Source organism: Athene cunicularia (genome assembly GCF_003259725.1).
Source record: "Athene cunicularia isolate RWA chromosome 4 unlocalized genomic scaffold, athCun1 chr4_part2, whole genome shotgun sequence".
In the NCBI taxonomy this organism is placed as follows: Eukaryota; Metazoa; Chordata; class Aves; order Strigiformes; family Strigidae; genus Athene; species Athene cunicularia.
This window is the reverse complement of record NW_020799099.1, coordinates 7925254-7949353: the sequence shown is the minus strand read 5'-3', so window position 1 is coordinate 7949353 and position 24100 is coordinate 7925254. Positions and strand designations below refer to the sequence as shown.

General features: G+C 41.2%; 1 protein-coding gene across 1 annotated transcript in view; it reads left to right on the top strand.

Moving 5' to 3' along the window:
• The window catches only part of FRAS1 (Fraser extracellular matrix complex subunit 1), a 173025-nt gene that overhangs the window by 89356 nt on the left and 59569 nt on the right, over positions 1–24100 (top strand). Inside the window, exons 16-27 of the mRNA XM_026847900.1 lie at positions 255–395; positions 1286–1459; positions 3780–3920; positions 5976–6119; positions 13474–13626; positions 16423–16569; positions 18940–19086; positions 20596–20736; positions 20955–21095; positions 21717–21860; positions 22467–22737; positions 23885–23969. Coding sequence (XP_026703701.1) covers positions 255–395; positions 1286–1459; positions 3780–3920; positions 5976–6119; positions 13474–13626; positions 16423–16569; positions 18940–19086; positions 20596–20736; positions 20955–21095; positions 21717–21860; positions 22467–22737; positions 23885–23969 — 1829 coding nt within the window. The remainder of the gene's footprint in view (positions 1–254; positions 396–1285; positions 1460–3779; positions 3921–5975; positions 6120–13473; positions 13627–16422; positions 16570–18939; positions 19087–20595; positions 20737–20954; positions 21096–21716; positions 21861–22466; positions 22738–23884; positions 23970–24100) is intronic.

Here is a 24100-nt window from a genome sequence, read left to right as displayed (position 1 = left end):
TGTTTTAAATAGACTCTTTGCCTTGCAAAGCATATTAAGACATGTTAAGATACATATTCAAAACACTATGTGAGTGAGTGTTATCACTGTTAATAGTTATTAATATACGTGCACTTCTGCTCTCATTAGTTCACACAGCTGAATATCATGCCAACAGGGAGCTCTCATTGGCTGGAGGAAGCGGTATCAGCAACACCTCTCTCAGGGAGAAAAAATGGGATATTTCAGTTCTGTGTGCTCTGTTTCTTTATCAGCTTGTCACGATTCATGCTCCACGTGTGAGGGACCATTGGCCACTCACTGCACCTCCTGTTCCTTTCCTCTGGCATTGCGCCAGGGCCAGTGCCTGCAGGACTGTGGAGAGGGTTTTTACCAGGATCACAGCATCTGCAAGGGTAAGCTATGTACTTGGAGTAAGTTCCCCAGCTGCTGTAAAACAGTGTATCTATATTAGCTTTTGTCAGGCTGTGCTCGGAGTACACAGCTGTGATTCTCATCCTCTATCCTATGCTGAACTGGTCAATGAGTAATTCCTGTGTTTTCCTGCTGCTTATTTTCTACTTTGAGAAAAATCAAATTTTATCAAATATTTTCTGTGTTCATACCCTCAGAATTTAGTGATTTGGGGGACTTTCTTTCTCCATGCTGTTGAAATAAACATCCATTTCTTCCAATTTTTTCTTGACATGAGTTAAGAGGTGAATGAAATTCTACACACACCTGTCAGATTTGCTAAGACTGAGGTCATTTTTGCAGCAGTGGAAAACCTGAAAATTCAGAAGATGAATTTATGCTTCCTATGAGCCATTCAGACTGTCATTTCTTGCTGTCTCACCTAGTGAGATTGTGTTCACTGTTGCAGTTCCAGACATTAAAGGAAAATTGACTGCCTGTGGCACTGTACTGCAGTTTTTTCCCAACATTTGTTCATCAACTTTATTCAAGAAAAGAGGTGTTATTTGAGGGTGATGGGAAAGATGTCAAAGTATTTTCCTAAAATCCCCATTCCGTTGTAGAAAATACAGCACACTATTTGTTTACGGAACAGATTTCTTAGCTTGTGAGTTGCTGCAAAGTGTATGCACTTTGCTAGCTCTTTTGAGTATCAGATTGTCCATGGCAATACAAAACTGGAAAGAAAGATGAACAAGAGTGCCCCAACCAGTGTTTTCTTCCCTTTCTCTCTCACATTTACGGCCAGATATCAGGCTGTTGTGCCTTGTTCTCCTCTCTGAGACAGCTGTGCTCAGCTGCAGCTCTGATTGCTCTCTTGACCTGTCCACAGGCTGCCACCCATCCTGCCACACCTGCGTTGGCCCGGAGGCCTCTCATTGTCTGCAGTGCCGGGTGCCAGAGGATGTACTGCAGCCTCACCAGCCCGTGGAAGGAGCTGTGTATGGCCTTTGCCTCTCTCACTGCCAAACCCAGTTCTACGTGGATAGCACAGGACTCTGCAAACGTGAGTAGAGGATGGGAACGGCTGTTCAAAGCCTTCTGCTCAGGTCTGTGTTGGATTTTAGGTGCTCAGAATGATCTTGTATGACCTTGAATTCTTACATGCTTTGAGCTCCTGTGTTTGTCTTGTGACAGTCATGAATGTTTAAACTCTGTAACTTTCAGAATGGCATATACTAGTACTTTTGAGGGAAAATATACTCTACGTATAATTTGTGACTAAAGAACTTAGGTACTTTTTTAAAAAGGACTGTGTTCAAGTCAGCACAGTTTAGCTTTCTTTTAATTGAAGTTGAGAATGTGATTTTTACCACTGACTTATTTTGTAGCAGGATAAATACTCTAATCTTTTCAGAATGTAAACTTTTCAGAAAAGACTGAGCTGTCTCCTTAATAGCCTTTGGAGCAGACAAGACATCTCACAGCAGTCTTTTCTTTTGAGGAAGCTCTTCTGATACTTGCCCTGCAGCACACATGCCATCACTGTTCCTGAAATACTAAGTAGGAAGCATTTCCATGGAGGCTAGAGTTTGGAAAAGAGGCTGACGTGGTGTACATTAGGGATATATGTGGTTTCCCACCACTTTGAGAGAAAACTGTTGTGGACTTCAGCGAAGAAGGTTCACTGAGTGGATCAGCAAGCCAGTCTGTCTGGCTGTACAGAGCTTGGGACAGCCAGTGTGGATATCTGTACAACCAACATATTGCAATATCTTTCAAATAACGTAGACGGAACCAGACTGCGAGGTTAGACTGTGAACATCTTGTGTCAACACAGCCCACCCTAAGCCTAAGGAGAAATGATACTTTCAGAAATGGCAAAGATTTCCCTGTGTGGAAAGACCAGTCATAGAGACAGAGGCTCTACAGCACTTAAGTAACGGTAATAACAATAGCAACAGTGCTACTGATGGCTGTTTCTTCCTGTTGAAAAAACATTTTCTAGAAGTGGACATAATTTAAAATCCATTCATTTTTATTTTATCTCTTCATCTCAACTTGATGGAAAGAGTCTGTACAAGCTCATTTGTTTGCTTTAGGGGATCTTAAAAAAGGAAGAAGTGCCTTTTTATGTGGTGGAATGATTCTTTCCTTTAACAGTGACCTACACAGTCTTTAAGGTATCCATGGATTGGTTCCTGAAGGCTTTAGTGTTGAGCCTCCAGTCCACACAGTGGCTATTCCTTGGCAGGAAATAGGTTTTCTTGGCTGAGTCCAGGTTATGGTATAGAAACTGAATGAAGCAATCCCTATACCACTGCCTCAGATGGGTGAACAGACGTGTACAAACAGGCCTGAGCAGAGTTCGGTGACAGTGCTGAATTAGGTCATTGGGCAAGAATGCCGGCACAGCCTCTCATGTTTTTAGCTCTGCTGCATTACTAATGGCATTAGAATAGTAGTTTGATTTATTGCAGAAGAGTGTGAAGATTCAAGATTTCAGACTTAGAGCTACCCCTGTAAAAACCTTGTGCAAAGTTTGTAGATGCACATTCTGAAAAAATAAACCCACAACAGATGTGTGTACCATGCTTACATTAACTGTGCAGAACAGAAACATGTTCATATGTAGGTTAAAATGCTGATTTTGAAGGCTTTAGCTGTGTGGTTGTGAATTTATCACCAAACTACAGAAATATATATCTATTTATTTTTCTAATACTTGAGATTTTTCTGATGAAACTGTACAAAATCTGTCTCTGAGATGATTTGAGTCACTTGAGCCAATGTCCTGGAGACATTGCATTTGTGATGAGTACACCTGACTTCGCTCTCTGCCAGACAACAAAATGTACTTGCATAAATAATTTTATTTCATTTTATTCTGTCTCTCCAGCCTGATGTCTGTCTTGTCTTTCTAGAAACAGGAAGTCTCTCTTTGTGTTCAGTGGAGACTCATGCAGTAGAACCTGTGGCCTCAAGTCACTGCTCTAATAAACACTAGTTTTTAAACTAATTAATCTATATATTTATTTATAGGGTGATAACGAAAGATGATTTCAGAATCTGGTAAGTTTACAGAACCCCAGGAAACAGTAATACATGGCATTGTGCATGTCGCTTTCCGTTTCAGCAATGAACTGTGTGGGTGCAAAGAAAGACTAAACATGCAGCTATCTGTGGTTGCTCCTTATCTTCGAGAAGTGTGCAATACAGTCATTGTACTCCTGCCCTTTCTACCTTTCACAAGCAGAGAATCCTGTAAAGGAAATACCTTCCTGTTGCCATTGGGCAGAAAGCAAAGTAGCCATACTCCAGAACAGTAACAACCAAGATGAACTAATTTGGCTCACTCTGTCTTCTTGTTTTTCCCTTCCCTGCAGATTGCCACTCCTCCTGTGCAGGCTGTGTGGGGAACACTTCCCAGGACTGTACGGCTTGTCTGTCTTCCCATGTCTTGCTTGAAGGCAGATGCCTCTCTGGGTGCCCAGAGGGACTCTTCAGCCACAAAGATCACTGCTACTGTGAGTGCATAGTGCAGGCACCTGCAGCTTACATTGCTGAATTCCATTGCATGCACATTTTGTAATGCCTTTCTCAATGTAATTAGAGATTCTGTCAGATTTATATGAACCAATTTAAGTATTTTCAGGGGAGAACAGGGTAGTCCAATTTCAGGAAATGGAATCTCCTCCTAATGGGAGAGAAGCATACACATTGAATCATAAATTATAATCAGTTTTGCTCCTCTGGACTGTTTCCCTGAAGATGTTTTGCGTTTCATTTCGGTAGGTTCGGATGATGGTCTTAGCCAACACGCAAAAGAGGTCTTTACTGGACAGCACTGAAATATGGTCTGCTTTTATTAGGCTAGATAAGCATATTGTCCATATGAATTAGCTTTATTTTTAATCCATGCCTGGCTATAGGGCTACGTTTAGAAGGAAGGAATTCTGCAGATACAGGAGAAAAGCCATTACATCTATGAATATGCCTGAGTGATAGTGGGGACAGCATTATTTATTTGTGTCTCAGCCTTGCCCACCAGTCAGCAAGTGGCCTTCATTCAGCTTGTTTGATCTCATCTAAGCAATGACTGTGACTACTGACCTTCTGAGTGACTGCAACAATTAAATCCTCTTTGCCACGTGCAGAAAATGGTAGCCTTTGGGGTACACCATTCACTGTGAGCTGCTAAGTACAATTGGTGTGGAAATGCAGGCATTTGAAATCTGATTAGTCCCTTCAAGGTCATCTGAAAATTGTCTGCTGTTTTATAATAGATTCATTGGGTCAGGCATCCACGTATCTGTTCTGGCAGTAGGAGAAATTTACGGGTTGATTCCCTGGGAGACCTCAAATTTAGAGCGAGAAATCTCCTCTAAAGTCCACTGCTCTATTTATTCAATTTATTCACCCAAGGAACAACTCTATAAATACATTTATTTGGCAGGCCATTGTAAAGATTCATCAATTTTGAGGTTGTGCGCTGCCACCTTAGAGCTGAAGTAACTGCTGAATGCTGCATTATGCAGTTTTCAGTGCATAATGCAGCAAAATATAATAATACAAAATTTCAGTGTCAGGAAAGTGGCATCTTTCTGTATGCTGCCATCTTACATCTCCTGCAGCTTTTGTACAGTGAAGCTCAGTTAATATAGGTGTGTTTAGAAAATGGATTCTTCTTTTTGAACACTGAATTTACGAGCATGGTTTCTGACAAGATGAGAAGGTGGTGGGACATGATGTGTTAAGTCTTAAACACTGGAGCCTTGTGCTGTGGTAGCTGCAAAACGCCCAGCTTCATCCATGTGGGGAGTGAGCAATTGTATGTAGCCTGGGGGAGTCCTGAGGTGGGAGATTTTTGAAGTTGTGTGCTGTTATTCATAGAAGAGTTTTGAAAGTAGTTTTTAAGAATTTTTTTACAGATCATTACCCATAGTATTTCTATCTCCCTCAGATCTGTAGCGTGAAAATCCTGGAAATATGGCATCTGTCGTTAAAGGTGGAAGGATACAAAAGCAGTCTGAGTGAAATATTTTTGATCAGTCTTAACCCCTTTCTCTGTAATTTGTTGTTGAGCTATTGGCAGACAGAATAGCTAATGAGCTGGCATGGCATTCAGGTTTTATAGGTTTCAGTTCAGGTGGGCTTCATTCAGAAATCATTCCTGGATTTTCCACTCATGAATATCAAACTCATGCCACTATGATGTTATACATTCCCAAGATGTTTATTTCCCCTGTGCATCCCACTCTCTCTGATTGCACAAGCATATATGCTGGAGGGAGGAATAAAAGGGCCAATTTATTTATATTTTATATAGATCTATACCTTGATTAATGCAGAGAACAAATAATATTTTTTAAATGACAACATTTCTCATCTTGTTTATTCAAAACAAGGATGTAAGAGCCTTCCAAACTACAACTCTGAGGTCACTGATGCTATTAGATCGTTTTATGTCCATGGTTTTTAGGACTAAATGATTATTAAAGGGACTGGCTTTCTGGGGAGGGGAGAGCGTAAGATGAGCTATACCAAGAGCATAACAACAAGCACTGATTTTTCTTATCCAGCCTGTCATCCCTCCTGCAAGACATGCCGTGGCCCTTCTGATTTGGAGTGCTTAACCTGCCATCCTCATGCATCTCTAGCTAGTGGAAAGTGCAGCACTAGCTGCAAGGAAGAGCAGTATCTCAACCTGGTGGGATATTGTGTGGGTAAGTAAGAGGAGACAGCGTGGGTCATACGGTGTGATGATCTTTCTGTGGCATTAACCAGCTACTTGAGTGCACACCATGAAGAAATCAAAATGCCTGTTATGAATAATATGTCACACAGGTGAAAATATGATGAGAAAGCTTTCCAGTGTACATAGTATATAGGAAAGCTGCTAGGCTTCCTGCTCTGCGTGTCTTCACCAGAGCTGTGTGAAGTCAATTGCCAGTTTTGTGATGCAGGTAGTAGGGAGAGGGGACAAGGCTCTCCTTTGCCAGGCTGGCTGCTGCATGGTTTGGTGTGAAGACTTGAGATCACGTGTATGGACCAGTATGTCTGGGAATCATCAGAGTATTCATATACTTATTAATAGCATAATGAGCATGTTCTTAAAAACAGAATGGGCTGCAGTTCTGTTCTGTTGAGTGGCAATGTGCTTGCCTTTGCCAGGCCAAACACTTAGCTCCAGTCTGGGCTTTACAGCATAATGCCTATTACTGTAGAGCCAAACCTGGGGGACCCAGAGCGAGGAAAGCTGCTTAGGTCCTGCACAGAGCTTCAGTAAAGTGAGTTACGGAAACATTTGTGATTCAAAAGAAACAGTTTATGGGGCCCTAAAGAAAAATTTGCACAGCTAGCATTGCTGTATGCATTTTTGGGAGGAAATAGGATTTCTGTATACGTGTTATACTTTGTGAGTGCTTGGTGCCTGCACTTAAGCTTATCATCAGAAGCCACTGATTGCATTTATCTGTTTAAAAAGAAAAATTGCTTTTAATCCATCACTCAGGCATGTATAAACATATCCTGGGAACAGCTCCAACAATTTCTGAGCTTTATCAAGCCATTCTTTTTGTTTATCAAAGAAAGATACAGTGTGTGAGGTTTAATCTAGGCTGAACAGTTCCAAATGAGATAAGGAATCCTGTGAAAAAGAAAAAATGCATTAAACGTAATAAATATATCCATTGAGAGGCTATTGTTCTCTAGTTTGATACAGATGATTCCCCTTCACAGACTTATTTTTGTTTACATATATGTGTTGTTTGGGTTTTTTTTATGAAAGAGTTGTTGCTTTGCTCTCAACAGATTAATTTTATGAATAATTTCTTCATCTTTCTTTTAAGCATTTATTGTTTTGTCTGCAGAGACAAAGAGTGGGGAGAAACAAAGTATCTGAGGAGGAGAAAATATCTTAAAAGTATTCTACAACTCCTTAGGTATACAAGAAATCAGCTTGGAGAATCAAGATGTGTTATACAGTCAAGTAGTTACTATATGGAAATAATTCAGCATTTCAGTGTAAAGAGCTGTCTCTGCCCTGTAAAATTTCAGGGCTTACAGTTATACTTGTTAATGTCCTGTCACATCATAGGTGTATGCACTTTATTTCTTCCACCTTATTTTCCCATTGCTTTGCATTATGCTTCCTATGAAAAAAGGCCTGGGGAAATGTGGTCTTCCCGGTGTAAATTTAGCTGAAAAAAGCTTAGTACTATTTATCATAAACCAGGATTCTTTCTGAAGAGGGTTTACTCTGCCACTTGCTGTGTGGTATGTGCTTTAATTATCCTTTTTAGCCTGCTGTTACCTGTGAGTTAGGTGAATTGTCATGGAGCAATAGGTGTGCTCACCAAATCCCAGATGATTAGGTAGACATCACAGTGCCTGGAAATAATGAGGAGCAGAAACCAGAAACGATGGGCTCACTCAAGCAATGCAGAGAGCAAGCTTTGACCTCCAGGCACACTGCACTGACAGTGATGAATCACATGCCACCCTGCCTGGCTTTCTGGGCTCCAAAGCAATGGCAGTCTGGTGATGCATCCTTTCCTTGCAAACTGCCAAGCTTTATTTCAAAGCCCTGTAGGTCATGAATGTGGTCCACTGTTTGGAGACTTGTCTCCTCAAAGTAGAAACATGTTTTCAAGGCTTGGTTCACAGTGCCTGGCATCACTGAGTGTTAATATTGAATATTTGGATCCGTGACCCCAAAACAGGAGAGAAGGCTTTCCAGGTGCAGCATAGTAAGAGCATAAGGAGACACCTTTTATCCTCCCAGCTCTCAGCTTAGTCTTGCTGTGTGACTTACATGTGTCAGTCCTGCCTTTGAGAGGCCAGTACAGATATTCCTTGTAACATGGGAACCCTTAATGTTCACATGGTCTTGCACATAGATGCTTTGATGTTTCTTTGTCTAACAGAAGTTTTGAAAATACTTGTAGAGGAACATAGTTATTTGTGTCTTTAAAAAAAAGTGCTTTAGTCTCTTGATCTGCAGTCTGAAGTGTGTTGCTCTTTGTGCCTTATTTATGTCTGATGTTTAAGGAAAGGATGTGTCTTGCCAGTTCTGCTAGAGATAAAGAGCTTCACATCCAGGTTGTTAAATTTCACTCATTCTTCTCATTCAGCATTGATTGAAATGCTAAATTTGCCTGGCAAGTTATTAATTACCAGTTAAAGAGCAGCTATCCCATAAAAGAGAACATTAAAACCCCTGACACTTGCATAATATATTATTTGCATCAGAATATAACAAAGCTTTTTCCTTTGCTTCCCAAAGCCGTATTTCTTTACAGTTATCTTCCCATTTATCTCTAATTCCTGACCCTCCAGGCAGAACTGTGTTACGACTTATAGGGACTGCTGTGCATTATAGCCACCTGTCATACTTTATGGACCTGCAGGGGAAAATCTTTCATACAGGGTGGAGGAAACCAACTGTGGCTTGAGACCACTGCCTGTTATTTAATATTGTTATTGTACATGTTACCTGAATGAGGATTGGAACATTTGCCTTCTTAGTAGAAAAAAAGATCTCGTTTTCAGCAGTTTATCAAATAAGCTTTTCAAATGTAAGCAGAAGAAAGACAGAATGGCCTCACATTTCAAAAGATCAATGAGTTTCTAATCTCTTTTTTGGGTGCGCTGAATTTACGCCAATCTTCTTTAAGAGTGCTCATTTAGTTATTTTTTTTAAATAGCTGACATGTATGCACGGGAATGTGTTAGTGGCTTTAGCAGTCCTGCACTGAGTCTCAGGGCTTCTGTGGTTTTTTGTTTTCACAGTTTGAAAACACTCTTTGATTTCCCTCTCCCTCTTACCCAAGACCACCTTCAGGAGACGTTGCAGTTACCAATGTGAAAAATAGCACTGTCACTAAAAATGTTGGTCTCCTCAGAAAAACCTACCCTTACTTTTCTGATTTGAATAAATCATATACATGTCTTGAGGTTTCCTCGTGATCTTGAGGCTTCCTTGTTGATTTTTTCCTGACTCAGTGGAAGGGCAATTAGAAAAATTCAGAGGGACTATGCAGTGGCCAAAGCAAAGATGTTTGCAGACCTGAGCTCTACTGAATGCTCAGCTAAGGTGTAAAAAGATGCAAAGGACTACCTTCCAGAATTAGTAGCAAGGATAACTGGAGTGAAATGAAACTCAAAACACCAACTGATCCAGTATCCCTCAAGGTCCCCTCTTAGCTTCCAGCTGCATCTTTCTTGAAAGGGAACACCCAGTCCTCATGTTCAGCTGCTCAGGCCCTTGCTTTCTTAGGCTGTGTGTAGTTGTGAAAATGTTCAAAGATAAACCAGAAGAGCTCAGGAGGCTGCCTGTAACAAGCCTTTCTGGCTTGCTATTAAAATTCCAGAAGGGACACTCTGACAACAAGAAATACATTCAGTTCCTTGTAAAATTAATGAGCTGTTGCTGTACTCTTAGAGAGACACTGGTATCATCACAAAGAGATGGAGTTTTGCTGAGCAGAGCAAGAGGGAAATTGGGGGCTTAGCTCCACTTAGTCGCTGGCATACAACCTCCTACAGAAATTAACAGCTGAGCTGTCAGAGGAGGAAAACAGAAGATCATTCCGCTACTTTGATCTGGGCTCATTTGTGCCAGGCACCATCCAGCTGGATTTCCCACCTTATGCTGCCTAAAGAAGCTCCCACCCTTTTCAAAAGAAGCAGGCAGATCACTGCAAACGTGGTTGCACTTCTCCAGGAGTTCACCTTGCTTCTTTGTGTGACAGATCCCCTTTCGGGTCTTCTCAAGGAGAGGCAAAAAACCCCTTCCAACAACCAAATCAAACCAAAAATCCTCGTCAGTGCTAGGTGTCCTGAATCAACCATACTGATTTTCTTTCTGGATTTACTGTAAGGTGCTAGAGAATGTTTGCATGCTGACGTGCCTGTAAATTGCATGGTGTTTTAAGTACTGATTTAGAGTAGTATCCTGTTACAAACCTCATACCTTACCTTATAGTACGAAACTTGCATCAGGAAATTTTTTTCTAAAGAGCCCTTAAGAGGGGAGGTGTGTTTAAACAATACAAATGGTTGATTGCTTAGCAAATGGTGGAACTGAGAGGTAGAAATGCCTCTGGTTTCCTTTATGAGTATTCACAAACACTTCAGAGATGATTTTGTCTCCCCAAACAGCCTTCTTTGTCTTCACAGGCAAGGGAACAATATATAATAGATATTTTCCTTACAGGAATGGCACTCTTTGTTTTCTTTGCTTGCTAAAAGCTAAAGAGGCTGTGGAAGTAAAGTAACTCTGGAAATTGAAATCTGTATAAATAATTATATTATACTTTGTTATGAATGTTGCTTTATAGGAAGATCGGTTGAAAGGTAAGGTGCTTTGCTGTTTGGGGTATTTTGCATAGAGGTGAATTGACAAGGAACAAATTAGAGCCTGCTGAAAGTGTAGTGGGAAAAAGTTTTGTTTGGACAGCAGGAGGCACGTCAGTAGTCTCGAAAAGATGAGTAGGGAGGCATCGGGACTATGAGCAAGGTGGTGACATGCTGCTGTGAAGAATCCCATTTGGATACTGGAAGAAGTCTAAGGGAATTAAGTAACTGTGTTGCACTGACCTGCAACAAACACGGGATGTGAAGTCTCTAAAAATCCAAAGCCTGCAGGCAGTAACTTTCCTGCTAGCTGAGCTGGAGTGAAGATTCACAGGGAGAAGGCAGAAGCAAGAAACAAATATGGCTGCGTGGTATTATTGAGAAGCATAAAGGAAACACTCTGCTTCTGTTAGTCCTCGCTTCAAAGGGAGCCTGCTGTGAAAAATTTAAATAATCTTTTCCAAAGCAAAGCACTTCAATTCTTCCTTTACACACTCACTAGTTCCCCAATATCCCTCAAATTCACCATGAGCATTAGTTCTGTTTTTTTATCTGATGTTATATGCTCTTTGATCTCTAGGCTTACAAAGAAACAAGAGGGAGATGGGGATGATTTATCCTAAAAAAAGTAGCTGAGAAAAAGAACTCTTTCAATACATAGGAGCAAACAAAACTGTACTGCAACAGCACCTAATTCTGTAGATACTTAGGTTTTTACATGTTAGTTTGGGAGAGTCTAGTTATTTACAGTAGATACTGGTTATTTGGACACCCTACGTTTTCTCAGTCTCATTTTTATGCTCAATTTATGGAACCTATTGACCATACGCAGTGAGTTTGGTTACTTACATCTAGGCAAAGCTTTCTAACGTAGACCAGTGGTTCTGGCAAGAGATTAAACTGGAGGAGTATTATTTTAACAATTAGGGGAGTAAACATATTTCCAGGTAAACATGGAAGCATGAGAAACTAATTGGGTTTCTGTTCATTTATTGAATATAAACTCATAAAACTCTTCACCCCACCTCCAGCCCTGTGCACATATATGGTTCTCAGGACCTTGTGGATGATATCTTAGTCCTCACTCTATACGGTGAGCTGCGTGTAATCCTTTCTGGCTTCAGTGAGTCTACAGGTAGATGGCAGATCTTTCACTCTGATGTCAGCACAGGTTTAGGATCTTTGGTCGTGAAGATTGATGGGATGATGCCTTGGGTACTGAGTTCTGTGCAGTCAGAAGCTGCACTACAACAATCCCTGTAAACTGTAACCCATCTAAGGAGGTTTTGAGGCTTGTCGCTGAGTTTGGGAGCATGACCTCATGTGCTGCTTTTCTTTTCTTACCACTGTTCTGACGGTGATGGATTGAGAACAGACAGGGTCACTATCTTAAGTATAATGTTTCTTCTCACATAAACCTTTACCTCCCCTCCAGCTGTTAATTTCCCATCTGCAAGGTTGAGAGTATGGGGCAGAAACTAGATAGATTATATACCCTGTAAAGTCAGGAGGTGAAGGAGGAAATGCTTTAAGGACCTTGAATCCCTGCATGCAGTCAGAATTGCATTAATTTCTGAGATGCATCTGTGCTTTTACACTAGTGTTTGTTAAGAATCATCTATGTGTAATATACAGGAGAAGTCAGGCTAGTGTTAGACTCCAGTCACTATTACATTCTTGCAGGTATGGATGCAAAATTCCCCCGGACTCTTATGTGAGCCTGTCTTCAGCTTGTAAAATTAGATTGCCTGACAATCTGTAGTAGTGCTGTCACAAGAGACAAAAGACAGAAAGTTGAACCTTCAGTAGAAATCTGACAAGAAGCCAGGTACTCAAATCAAGCCTCATTATTACATTTCTTTCAAGACAGTCGTCATTTCCTTTATAATTTTCTGAATTACCATAATGAGGATTAATTTGGCTTCCAGGTTGCCTTACACTGTACTGTTGTGCATACAAAAGGCTTGTTGTAAAACCTTTTGAAGCACCTAAGTTCAGATAGAGGTCAGGAGGCACAAGCTTATGTGCTGTTGGGGAACAAGGAATAAAGGAAAAGGTATTGAGGCACTGTCGTGCAACTCTAAATGCCACTCTTGGCTTGGCTTTGAGGTCTGCAGTGTCCTCTTCAGGGTACGGATGTCTCATTCGTGTGGGAAAATCTGAACAGTAAGAATTACGGAAGAAGGTCATGCAGCTGTACAGGTTGTGCTTTTTGTTTTTCGGTGGTGGGAGCAGAGGGAGGTGAATGCCTACAGCTGCCAGCATAGTCTGTTAAAGATAAACCTGTAGGTAGACGCACCTAAAATCAGAGAAAGTTTTGGGAAAAGCAAAGAGCTTTGAACTGGCTTTCTACAAGCTTTCCCAAGCTCACTTAAGGACAAGAAAGAGTATGCTTGTATGGGGCAAGAGAAATGTGAGGAATGTGGTTGCTGAGGAAAAGTGAAAATGTTATGATGCTCAGGAAGAGCACAAGATGAGAATGGGGCCAAGAGGAAAGGAACAAAGAAGCTCCCTTGAATGAAGTAGATTCTGGTCATCTCTCTTGCAGACATCTGGAAGTGCAATGTTTAGCACCTTATCCCAGCCCTTGTGCACCGGATAGCAGGAAGGGGCTCTGAAAGCTACATCCCTAATGTCTTCCTTGAGTTCTCAGCAATGTGTTTTCCGTGGCAGTTTTGTCCATCTGTGATCACAGTATCCATTATTCCCTGCTTCCTTTAGACTGCCACCCACTGTGCCGTCAGTGTGTGGCCAACCTGCGGGACACCGGCAGCATCTGCCTGAAGTGCCAGAATGCCCGTCACTTGCTCCTGGGGGATCACTGCGTTCCTGACTGTCCAGTGGGATACTATGCAGAGAATGGTGCCTGCAAAAGTGAGTATTCCCTGCAGATGCCTCAAGTAGCTGCAAGGGACCACCTGGATCCTTGCAAGATGTTCCATGAAGTGGTTCCTATTTAGTAGAGAAGATTTGTCCAGCTGACAGGACACTGCACTGGGAGCTAGAGATGTCCTTCCTAGCTAATAACTCTGCCAGCTGGTTCCTTGCACTCTCTCCTTGCTCCCCGTAATCTGTGTCTGCTTTCAGACTGTGAGTTCTTCGAGGCAGACAGTGCTGTACTGTCCTGAGCACATTCTGAGGCTACTGGGACCTAGCCCACTGTTACAATACCATTAATAACTGTAATATGTACCAGACAGCAGTATGCTTGTGAGGAGGTGAAGGTGAGTTTTTCTCTCCGGTAAATCCCATCTCTCAAAGATGGTGGCACAGAGAATAGGATGACAGTACACTGTGTTCTGTGTAGGATAACTACCCTTAGATCACTGAGGAAGAGATGAGCTTCTTAAGCACAAGAAAGGATAACTTCAAACAGAGGCTCTTCACGTGCTCATCGCCAAGTCTCCAATTTGTGTGGTGCAAGTACAGTTCTGGGATGCTAACACTTGAAGATACTTTCTGTATATGTGCTTCGAAGGGCTGTGCAACTTCTGCTCATAGAAGGCAGAATTCTAGCTGGTAGCAGTTTCTCAGGAAGTTTGCAGCCTGACATGGAACATCATCCTAGCTATGGTCTCTCATTGAGACTTGTCTTGCTACAGTAATGGTCCAAAAGCCGATCATTCATATTGGCATCTAAAACAAAAAACCAATTTCATCAGCCTTTTAGGCTGGCATGACGGATGTAGTGCTCCAGCTGTGTGGGTGAAGCTGCACTGATAGCACATTTTATACTCTAGCCTCCTATGCCTTCACCTATCCCTGGATCTCCTCCAGTTTTTGTTGCTGAGTTGGTTTCATATTCTGATCATTGTCTGAGCTGCTTTGTATTTCTTGGACTCGTGGAAGGAAGTAGATTGCTTTTCTTGTTATGTGACCAACAGAGACATGTTAAAGCCCAATGTGTCTTACACTGAGAAAAGGGTATTGCAGTTTAACAGAAAGATATAAGCATTTATAATGTAGATGCTCCTTTTGCAGAAAGTGGCATTTCCTAAACCAGTCTTAACAACTGATGGTTAATGTTTCAAAGATTCTCTCAAGCACTCCAGGAGCTGTTTGTTTATTTACCTGTTTTTGACAAATGAAATCTTGCAGAAGTGTGAAATATACTCTGTGTCATTTCATTGGAAAGACCCCTGAGAGAGATATTTTGCCTTTCTGGAAATTTAAGCCTAGGGATAACATTTCTTCCCTTTGGTATAAAGGTTTCATTTAAAACAAGTTTTGCATTATTCAGACTGTGTCAAAGCTCGTATTACATTTTGTGCTAGCTTTGAAGATGTCCAGCACAGCGTAATGCAGTCACTTCTCTGATTTCTTTGCCCACTTTCACTTGTGATTAATTTGGCCTGATAAGTGTAATGATAGCATCAATCTTTAGATAAAGACCTATCAAGAAATAAAATAGATTAATAATTTTGTGACTAGGTACCCCCTTTGCAGAAATTAATAGGATACATTGGCTTCATCCACTGTGGTATTTTAAATCTCTTCAATCAGACTAAGAAGTGCAAGAAGTGGGAGATGAGGGGATGGAATGGAAATAGGGAAAGAAAATAAGAAGGGTGCCATAAAAGCATCTCTTCAAAAATGCAGGGAAAGAAAAAGATGGTAATGTACTTCCTTACTCGAGGCAGTCAGTGGGATTACTGGCTATGAAGAATTGCAGAAGGATCTTGTAAGACTATTTGGGCAGTAAAGCAAGAGGTGTAAGTTTGGTATTGGCAGATATAATGGTACACACAGGGATACCCAGTTCTAACCTCACACGCAAAATGATGGCATCCTCACTGTGACCTTGAAGTAATGATCAATCAGCCTGTGAAAATGGCATCCCAGTGTTGAGTAACGTTGAAAAAAACCAAATCAAATGTTAAATGATAGTACAAAAGGAAAGTGAAATAGAACAATTCATTCTGGCACTGTCTAAAGGAGCTGTGTGCTGTGAGCACTTCTGCCCATCTCAGAAGTGAGGGGCAGCAGGGGAATGAAAGGCTTCTGTACAGTGAGCAACTTTTCAGACCACAGTGCTTCAACCTGAAGACCAGGAGACCTTAAGAGAGAGGAAATATGATGGAGGCCTACAAAGTAATGAGTGAAAGAGAGGCCACATAGAGATTGACTATTCTCAGCGTTGCTTTTTGCAGCAGGTAGCAGCTGTGCAACTCTTGCTGAAGGGGTGGGTGTAAAACTTCAGGGAGGTGCAGAGCTGTCAGAAAAGCATTTGGTGGTTCCTGTGGGAAGATTCTATATAGACAAAGCATGTCAGGTCAGGAGGGTCTGACCTGATAATAGTTCAGAGAAAGCATGAGCGGAAGGTACCAGTATATTCTTGCCCTATTCTGATCTTCTCTGATAGACAGGTCTTGGCTGGATCCCGAAGGTTGAAGAGAAGAGGAATGGGTAAAAAGAGAGAGAAAGGAGAGGAGAGAGCTAGAGTGCATGGCACACAGAGCACAAATAAACCACTTAATCCATCTTTCACAAGCGGAGTTGGCAGTGTTTTTGCTCCTGTGCGCTGTGCACCATTCTTAGACTTAGTAGGAACTTCTGGTATTCAGTATCACCATGCTTAGTCTCTGAGAGTGTTTCTGCTGAACCTTGTGAAACTTGCTCGAAGATTTACTTTTCCTTGAACACAAACACTTCTTCTTCTTGTCCGTGCAGGGTGTCACCCCTCATGTAAAACCTGCACCAGTGCGGGTCCTTTTTCCTGCTCTTCCTGCAACACCAGCCTGGTTCTCTCCCACACCAGCATGTGTGTGCCAGTCTGCTCCCCAGGATACTACAGGGATGACAGGCAGACCTGCAAACGTGAGTGTCTCTCTCCAAGCCATCTCTCCTTTCCAAAGTGTATTCACCAACATGTCTGTTCTTGCTCCTTTGCTTACTGTTCCTCTTTCCGGGAAAATAAAGATTTCAAGTGACTAAAATTTCGATGTGAGTTGACAGAGGTGATTCCACCTGTGAAACCTCAGTAGAAACAAGGTACAGCTTGGTAGGCACCAGCCCCTGACTTGAGCTGTGATATTTTTACCTCCTAATGATCTGATGCGATTGATCTGGTGTTAAGTCCAGTAATGTTTTATCCTAGTCCTGCTATCCCATTATGAATCACTCAGGGCTTCTCTTAAGCTTTATTATTCTGTGTTCACTCTGGCTCTGACATCGGTTGGGTTATTCCTCACAGAATTATTGGGCTTGATGTTCCAAAATGCAAAATGATATGGCCCAGAGACAAAAAATATGAAAAACTCCTGCTTGAATTGACCCACTATAATACACACAACCTAAAAATGAGTGAATGTGTAACTGTTTTCGTTGCTGTGAACCTGAACACTCAGATTTGTTAAATCCTGCATACCCCTGATTTAAATTATCCTGATTTATGATAAAATAACTCTGTTGCACTGCACTTGATTATAGGTATCAGTGTCATCCTATCTAGACACAATTTCTTTACTGATGAGGTCCTATAGGAGGAAGCTGATATGGCTGTCAACTTTACCTCCCTTTTGTTGAAATATATGGTTCTCCTGAAACTATTATTTCCATCTTAGCAGCAGAAATGGAGACACCTTGCATAAGTTCAAAAAAATAGGTGGAAGACTTTTTACCATTCTTCCACTGACAGAAAAAAAAAGGCAATTTAATAATAATGAAAAAAGGAATTTAATAAAAAATATTAATTGAAAAAACAAATCATGGGATTCTTACTGTCCTGGCTAGTTTCCTACAAACTCTACGAGATATTCACTGTTATCTCCTGCAGTATGGATTCTCTTATTGCTAACTACACCAGAATATCTCCCTTCCTGATTAAAATGCCCTTTTCTAATGAAAACTTTCCTACTGATAGCTCCTCCCTCAGGACATAATGGTAGAACTGGAATGTTCCTGAGGACTGCACCTTTCCTGAATTTGGTTCAGTAGCTCAAATGCAAATAGATTTTTGCAAGCAAATTCAACTACAGTAATCTCCTTATTGCAATTGGCTTTTTAAGAAGTGTATGTAATCCTTGTGGCAGGAGGCCCAAGTCAAAGTGAGTTGGTGCATTGGATTTTTGTCATTCCAAGTGTTACTTGTGCCTTTTCAAGTGAAGTACAGCTGATAAGCCAGGTAGATAAAAACTCTCTCAGGCTGCTGAAAAACTACAACTTAGAAGTAATGAAAATTGTTTAAATGGAGGTTGACCCCTGCACGGGGCTATGTTTTCAGAACTTTTTTTCTGATTTATCATAAGTACAGAATTGAGGTTGGTCAAAGATTCTGACTCCATATGGATTTAGCAACACTCAGGGGTAGTTGCCTGGAAATATAGCAGTCCCTTTTGCATACGCCATCATTGTACTCACTAGCAGGGCAGTTAGTTGTTTATATAAAGCAGACATGTGACCCTCCATGAGTTTTCTGCATATTATTTTTGTAAATTTTCATCTCACCAGAATCAGAGCAAGCTTTTCAGTGCATAGGCAAAGGGTTAGGAAATATTTTTTGGTTTTTCATAGCACATTGCTATTCAGTCTTATGCACTTCAGCACTGAGTACACTTGGCTCTTAGTGCAGCCTCCTGAGATGTTTAGACCCTGGACATCAAAGACATGAGTTGAAATATTCTGAACCTCTAGACTTTGATCCTAGATTCAGTAAATACCTGAATTATTTTTTCCTGACATCTTTATTTGCTCCCTACAGCTCCAAAGTTTCACACTCTGTGCAGATAAAAAGGTGGAAACATTAAGTGAAATTAAATGGGCCTTTGGTCCCACCAAGGTTTGCTAACTGGATTGCAGTAGTCTATTATGTTCTCCAAAATTGTGCATTTATGAGTTAAATTTGAAATCATATGAAATGCAGGTTGCTTAAAGAAAATAAGAAAAATAGAGACAAAAAAAGCTTTTATTTGGGGATTTGACTTCAAGGTCAGTGTTTTACCCTGGCCTGTCCAGAGGAGAATAAGAAGCAGTATGGGGAGACAGTCTGTTCCAAATGGAAGGAGTCTTTTTACGTTTTGGAGGCTGTGAAAAGGATCATAAGAAGCAAAAACTCTGAAGTCTCCACAGGTATCTCTCAAAGAGGACAATAGGAGTAGCCGAGGCTACAAGATAATACCATTTTTACTTGTACAGTTGGCTGGTGCATCAGCAATTACAGTTATTTTCTTTGTCTTTGTCTTCCCACAGCTTGCAACAGCCAGTGCCTGAGCTGTGAATCGGCTGCCGGCTGTACGTCTTGCAGAGATCCAGCTAAGGTCCTGTTGTTTGGAGAATGCCAGTATGAGAGCTGTGCTCAGCAGTATTATCTGGATTTTTCCAGCAAGACTTGCAGAGGTGAAAAATAAATTGCTGGTTTAAAGAAAAAAGAAGAAAAATTGCAAGTGCCTTGGCTAAGAATCCGTTACATTGCAGTGTATTTAAAGCAGTGGCCTGCTTTAAAAAGTGCGTAGGGGAGGGAGTTGTTCAGCAAAAGACTACTTTCAAGGTTTTTTCACTTTTTCAGCAGTCTGCTGTGACATACTTCAGCCTTTCAGTGAAACAAGATTGTTGCAAATCCTTCTCTTGTAAATGATTTAGTAAGTGAGCCAACAAACTTTTCAAGGGTCAGGTCCAGCAATTCATTTAGTCATGGGTCAGCTGAATAACGAGTGAGCTTACCAGGCTAAATCTTTCTTAGAGTGCTTATAGGACCTTGTGTACTTAACTGCTCCTCTCTGTCTTATTAAATACTGCATCACTGAATGGCTGCAGAAACAACAGTTTGTAGTGATTTAAGACACATGACTTGAAAAATTTCCAGAACTCCCAAGGAAAGTGTTCCATAATGGAAATAAGTGAGGATAACTTGGCTTTATTGCAGCTAACACCACTAAGACCAGAATATAATACAAATGACTTGTTCAGCGTTCATTCCTAGCTGGCACACTCAGTACCTGAACGTAGCTTAACTGAGTAGCATCTGTTCCCTTAACATTGTGGTTCTTCAGAGAGATGACGTTATCTGGTATTTAGGGTATTGGAATGAGTCAGGACTCTTGTCCTGGCTTTGTCTTGGATATGCAGCATGGACTGAGGTAGTTCAGCTCACTTCAGTGAGTCCTTGTCTCCCCCCTTCTTGCTTTTGTCCATCTGTCTGTTTCATCAATCAAGTGTGTCTGTCATTAATTGCTGATACGGACCCTCTAAGAGCCACCAAGAAACAAACAGTAGTGTTGGCAGCCTGAGTAGTCTTTAGACACTTGTGTATGGTTGGGACACTGATGAAGACAGAGAGAAGATAGTACAAGGGCATATGAAGACAGATCTGAACCCAGCTGTTTCTGGCTAGTGGTCTTTCCAGGCGGACATTTGTACTGTGAGGGACAACAATTTCAATTGATTTTGGTCAGAGTCATTTGACAGCATGAGACTGATGCAGCGGGGTGGATAATTGCTAATGAGCAACAAACTTGGTGTTGGCAGAAAAGGAACATTGCTACTTATGGGATAAAGTCAGGCTTTATGGGCGACAAAACTGTGCCAGTGTTAGCAGGTCTGAGTGCTGAACAAGAACCAAGCCTGCTCAAATTTGATGTAGTTAGGACATGTTAAAGCCCAAGAGGGGAAACACACCACACACCCCCCCCAATATCTTTGAGTTGTAATATATCACTCAGTACAAATAATACTTTCTCTTTTTTTTTTTTTTTTTTTTTTTTTTTTCAGTATCTCTTTAACAGTTTTTACTGTGCTTTTTGTTCCTGGGGCTTATATTCCCCTAGTTTGTAGACCCCAAGTGCTAAGCACTTGTATAGGTGAGCACCCCAGAAAGAGCTGCTCTGCATTAACTTTTTTTTCTTCCAGAGTGTGACTGGAGCTGTAATGCTTGTAAAGGTCCACAGAGGACCGACTGCCTGCAGTGTATGGAGGGTTACGTTCTCCATGAAGGAGCTTGTGTGGAACAGTGCCCTCCAGCTTTCTACAAGGAATCAGACACATGCCAGAGTGAGTTCTTCTTGAGCGTTACTTCTAGTCACTGCTGCCAACATGTTTACCTGCTTGTCTCCAATTTATGCACACATCTTGCATTCAGAAGGCACACTCTAGCTTCAGATCTCTCACTGCCCTCCAGCACACACATGCAATAGAGCTGTGGTTCCTGCAGGGTTCTAGGAAGCAGTTGAAAGCAGTGTTGATCTGAATTCTTTACATATGACTTCTAGGGTGTGATCAACACTGCCTTCAGTGTCACCAACCAGATGAGTGCAGCCTTTGTGAAGCCCCGTTTTTCCTCTTGGATGCTCACTGTGTTCACAAATGTGGGAAGCGATATTATGCAGACCATGCACAGGGAAAGTGCACAGGTAAGAAAAGCAAGGGTGGTGTGGTGGAGAGGGATCAGGGTTGCAGTCTGTGTTGTGTACACTACTTTTTCTCTCCAAGGCTGGGGTGAAGAGGAAGTGCTTGGATGCTGTGTTAAGCTTGCTGTTGAGGTGATGCAGTCAACTTGAGAATTAGATAACTGTCTACATCAGCATTTAGATGTGCCTAATTTGGGAGGAGTGAGATTTGGTGTAGATGGCTGATAATGTGTGTGCACACACTATATATAAAAAACAGGTATTAAAACCACATTTTTAGAAAGGTTTCAGCTGTATTTGTGGGTTAACAAGGACTTGAATGTGTATTTGGAGTATTTTTTTCAAATTGGTATAACAGTTACTTAAAACCATGTTTTTTCCATTTGGAAGATCATCTCAGATTCTCTATAGTCAGTGTGAAACAGTGATCAAATGAGGAAGGAATATCTTATACAACTCCTTTATCTCAAGTCTTTCCCCCTTCTTCTTGATTATTTTTGTCAGGTAGGTAAGACAGAAATAGCCGTGGTGTTTCTGTTCTGACCTCTGGGGACAGCTCTGCGCACCAGTGGCTGCATTGTTTCTGCAGTGTCTCAATGCAGTTCTGCTTTCCATCCGATTCAGCTTGTCCACCTGGATGCCTGGAGTGTGACAGTGACAGCCTGTGCCACCTCTGTGACAGCACCACGTTTCTGAAGAATAAGCTTTGTGTTGCTGCCTGTGGCCAGGGTTTTTACAGCAACATGTGGACCAGAGAGTGTGAAGAAGGTGAGTGTCTGTCATGATAAAGCAGCTGAGCTGGAAGGCTTCCAGTAGATTTTAAGGCCAGAAGTAGTGTTCATTCAGTGGTATTTTTGGAACTCAGTTTTGTGCAGTTTCATGTTGGCTGTTAAAAGTTGGCAGCTATTTTTCTCCAATTTTTTTTTTTCAGAAAACGTTCATGTATATGGTTTTCTAAGTGAAGTTACCTAATTAGGTATGGAGGCACGTCTTCCCAATTGCAGCATCATTTATTATCAATGTAAAACAAATGAAAAATATATCTTGGAGGAAATTCCTTACTAAACCAGCTGTAGTACTTACTTTTCTTTGTTCAAAGTGAAGATTTACTAGTCTGTCTGCAGGGCAGGCCAGTGTATGTTGGCTTTGAGTTTTGTGATGGGGAACTCAAGATGCGAAGTGACTTGCCCAAGACTCTCAAAATCATAGTGGGGTTTGGGATGGATTGCAGTTCTTCTTGGGATGATGGTTGCTCACCTAGGTCAGTAATGAACAGGGTGTTACAAGGGTCTGGTCTGTTATCCAAAAGATGGTAGGGACAGGCAAGATACTAACACCAGCCCATGGCTGCAATTTTCCCTTCTTTCTTTTTAGGCAGCAAGCATCCTTTGAGCTTCCACGTGAACAGTACCCTCACAGTAGGAATTGGTGGGGTAAAGCCCCTAGACCTCTCCTTACTGGGTGTGCATGATCTGGCTGGTGACACAGGACAGCTCTTGTTCCATATTGACAGCACTCCCTCCAATGGCAGGCTAGTGATGGTGATGAATGGAAAAGAGGTGCAGCTGAGCAAAGGCGACCACTTCAGCTGCCAGGATGTGAAGGAGAAGAGAGTCCACTTTGTGCACAGCAAAGAGAAGTCCAGGTGCCTGGGTTGAAACTTTTTTCAGAGCTCTTGTCTTAAAAAAAATTGATGTTACCTGAGAACAGGTATTTCCTTGTTCCTTGGAAATGTCCTTACAGTGAAGCACACTTCTCACTGCTGTTAAATAAATTACCGATATACTGTACCACAGTATAAATGTGGTGCAAAACTTCTCTATTTACAATATAAGAAGTCACTAAGATCCAGCTACCAAACCTGTTGTGCTTTGGAGTGCAGGAGTCTGTCTCATCTTTAGGATACTCTGCTGTGGGTTTAAAACTGGCATATTAGTCCGTTTTTTATCACAATTTCTTGATATTATCAGGAAGATGCTCAGATAATAGCACCACTATGCTCTGCGGCATAGTCCATATTCAGCCATTACTTCTTTGCCTGCAGTGTGAGCTCTGTTAGTGTCCTGGGATAATTAGGGGTGATTAGTAGCTGGCAATGCTCACACTGCAAGCATGTTGCAAGGAATCAGGTTTTTCCTGCTGCCAGGCCATAAGGCAGTCATTCTGCCAAATTTCACACTTGATTTACATCACCATGGAATTGTTCTAAATTTCTGCCTGTATATCAGGGCATCCATTAGATCCATTGTTTTCAATAACTGTGTTTCAATTTAATCCATTTCATCCAGTTCATCCATCGTTTTTTTTTTTTTTTTTTGTCTGCCTGGTAGTCACAGTGAAATATCAGGATCTTGTCTTGAGAAACATAACTACTTTATGTTCAATATTATTGGGTGGCATTACTGAAAAGTAAATAGGAAGCAAAAATGCTAAAAAGTGGGAACTTCTATTCCAAAGCCATATAAGTGACATTTTTCTTTAGCAGTGCATAGCTGACATTTAGAATCAGTACTTTGTCTTGGAGATGCCATCCTGTGTGGGTAACATTAGTTAAAGCGAAATGAGGGTATATTATTGCCTAGTTAAAGGTGGTTTATTACATGTTGTAACTGTTATGAATCTTCAGAAACAAACACTATAAAAACATAAATAAAAAAACTTGAGCTAAAGCTTCTATCACTAAGCTAGCAATTTTTACTGAATATATACTATTTTTATCATTATTAAGTCCTGAAAGAGCACTTCATTAATTTATATTATCCTATATTTTGGTTTGTTGGGGACTTGTTTAGGAAAGGACAGTTTTCCTTGAAGGTCAGCGATCAACAGTTCTTCTCCCATCCTGAGGTCGTCAACATTCAAGCATTTTCAACACAGGTAATGTAACAAAGCTTGGAAACATCCACAAATTTTATACTATTGGAACCCTGGTTTCTTGCAGTGATAGCAAAGGAGCTGTGCAGAACTTGAACTGGAGTTCAGGTCAGGCAAATTAGTCTCAACTCTCA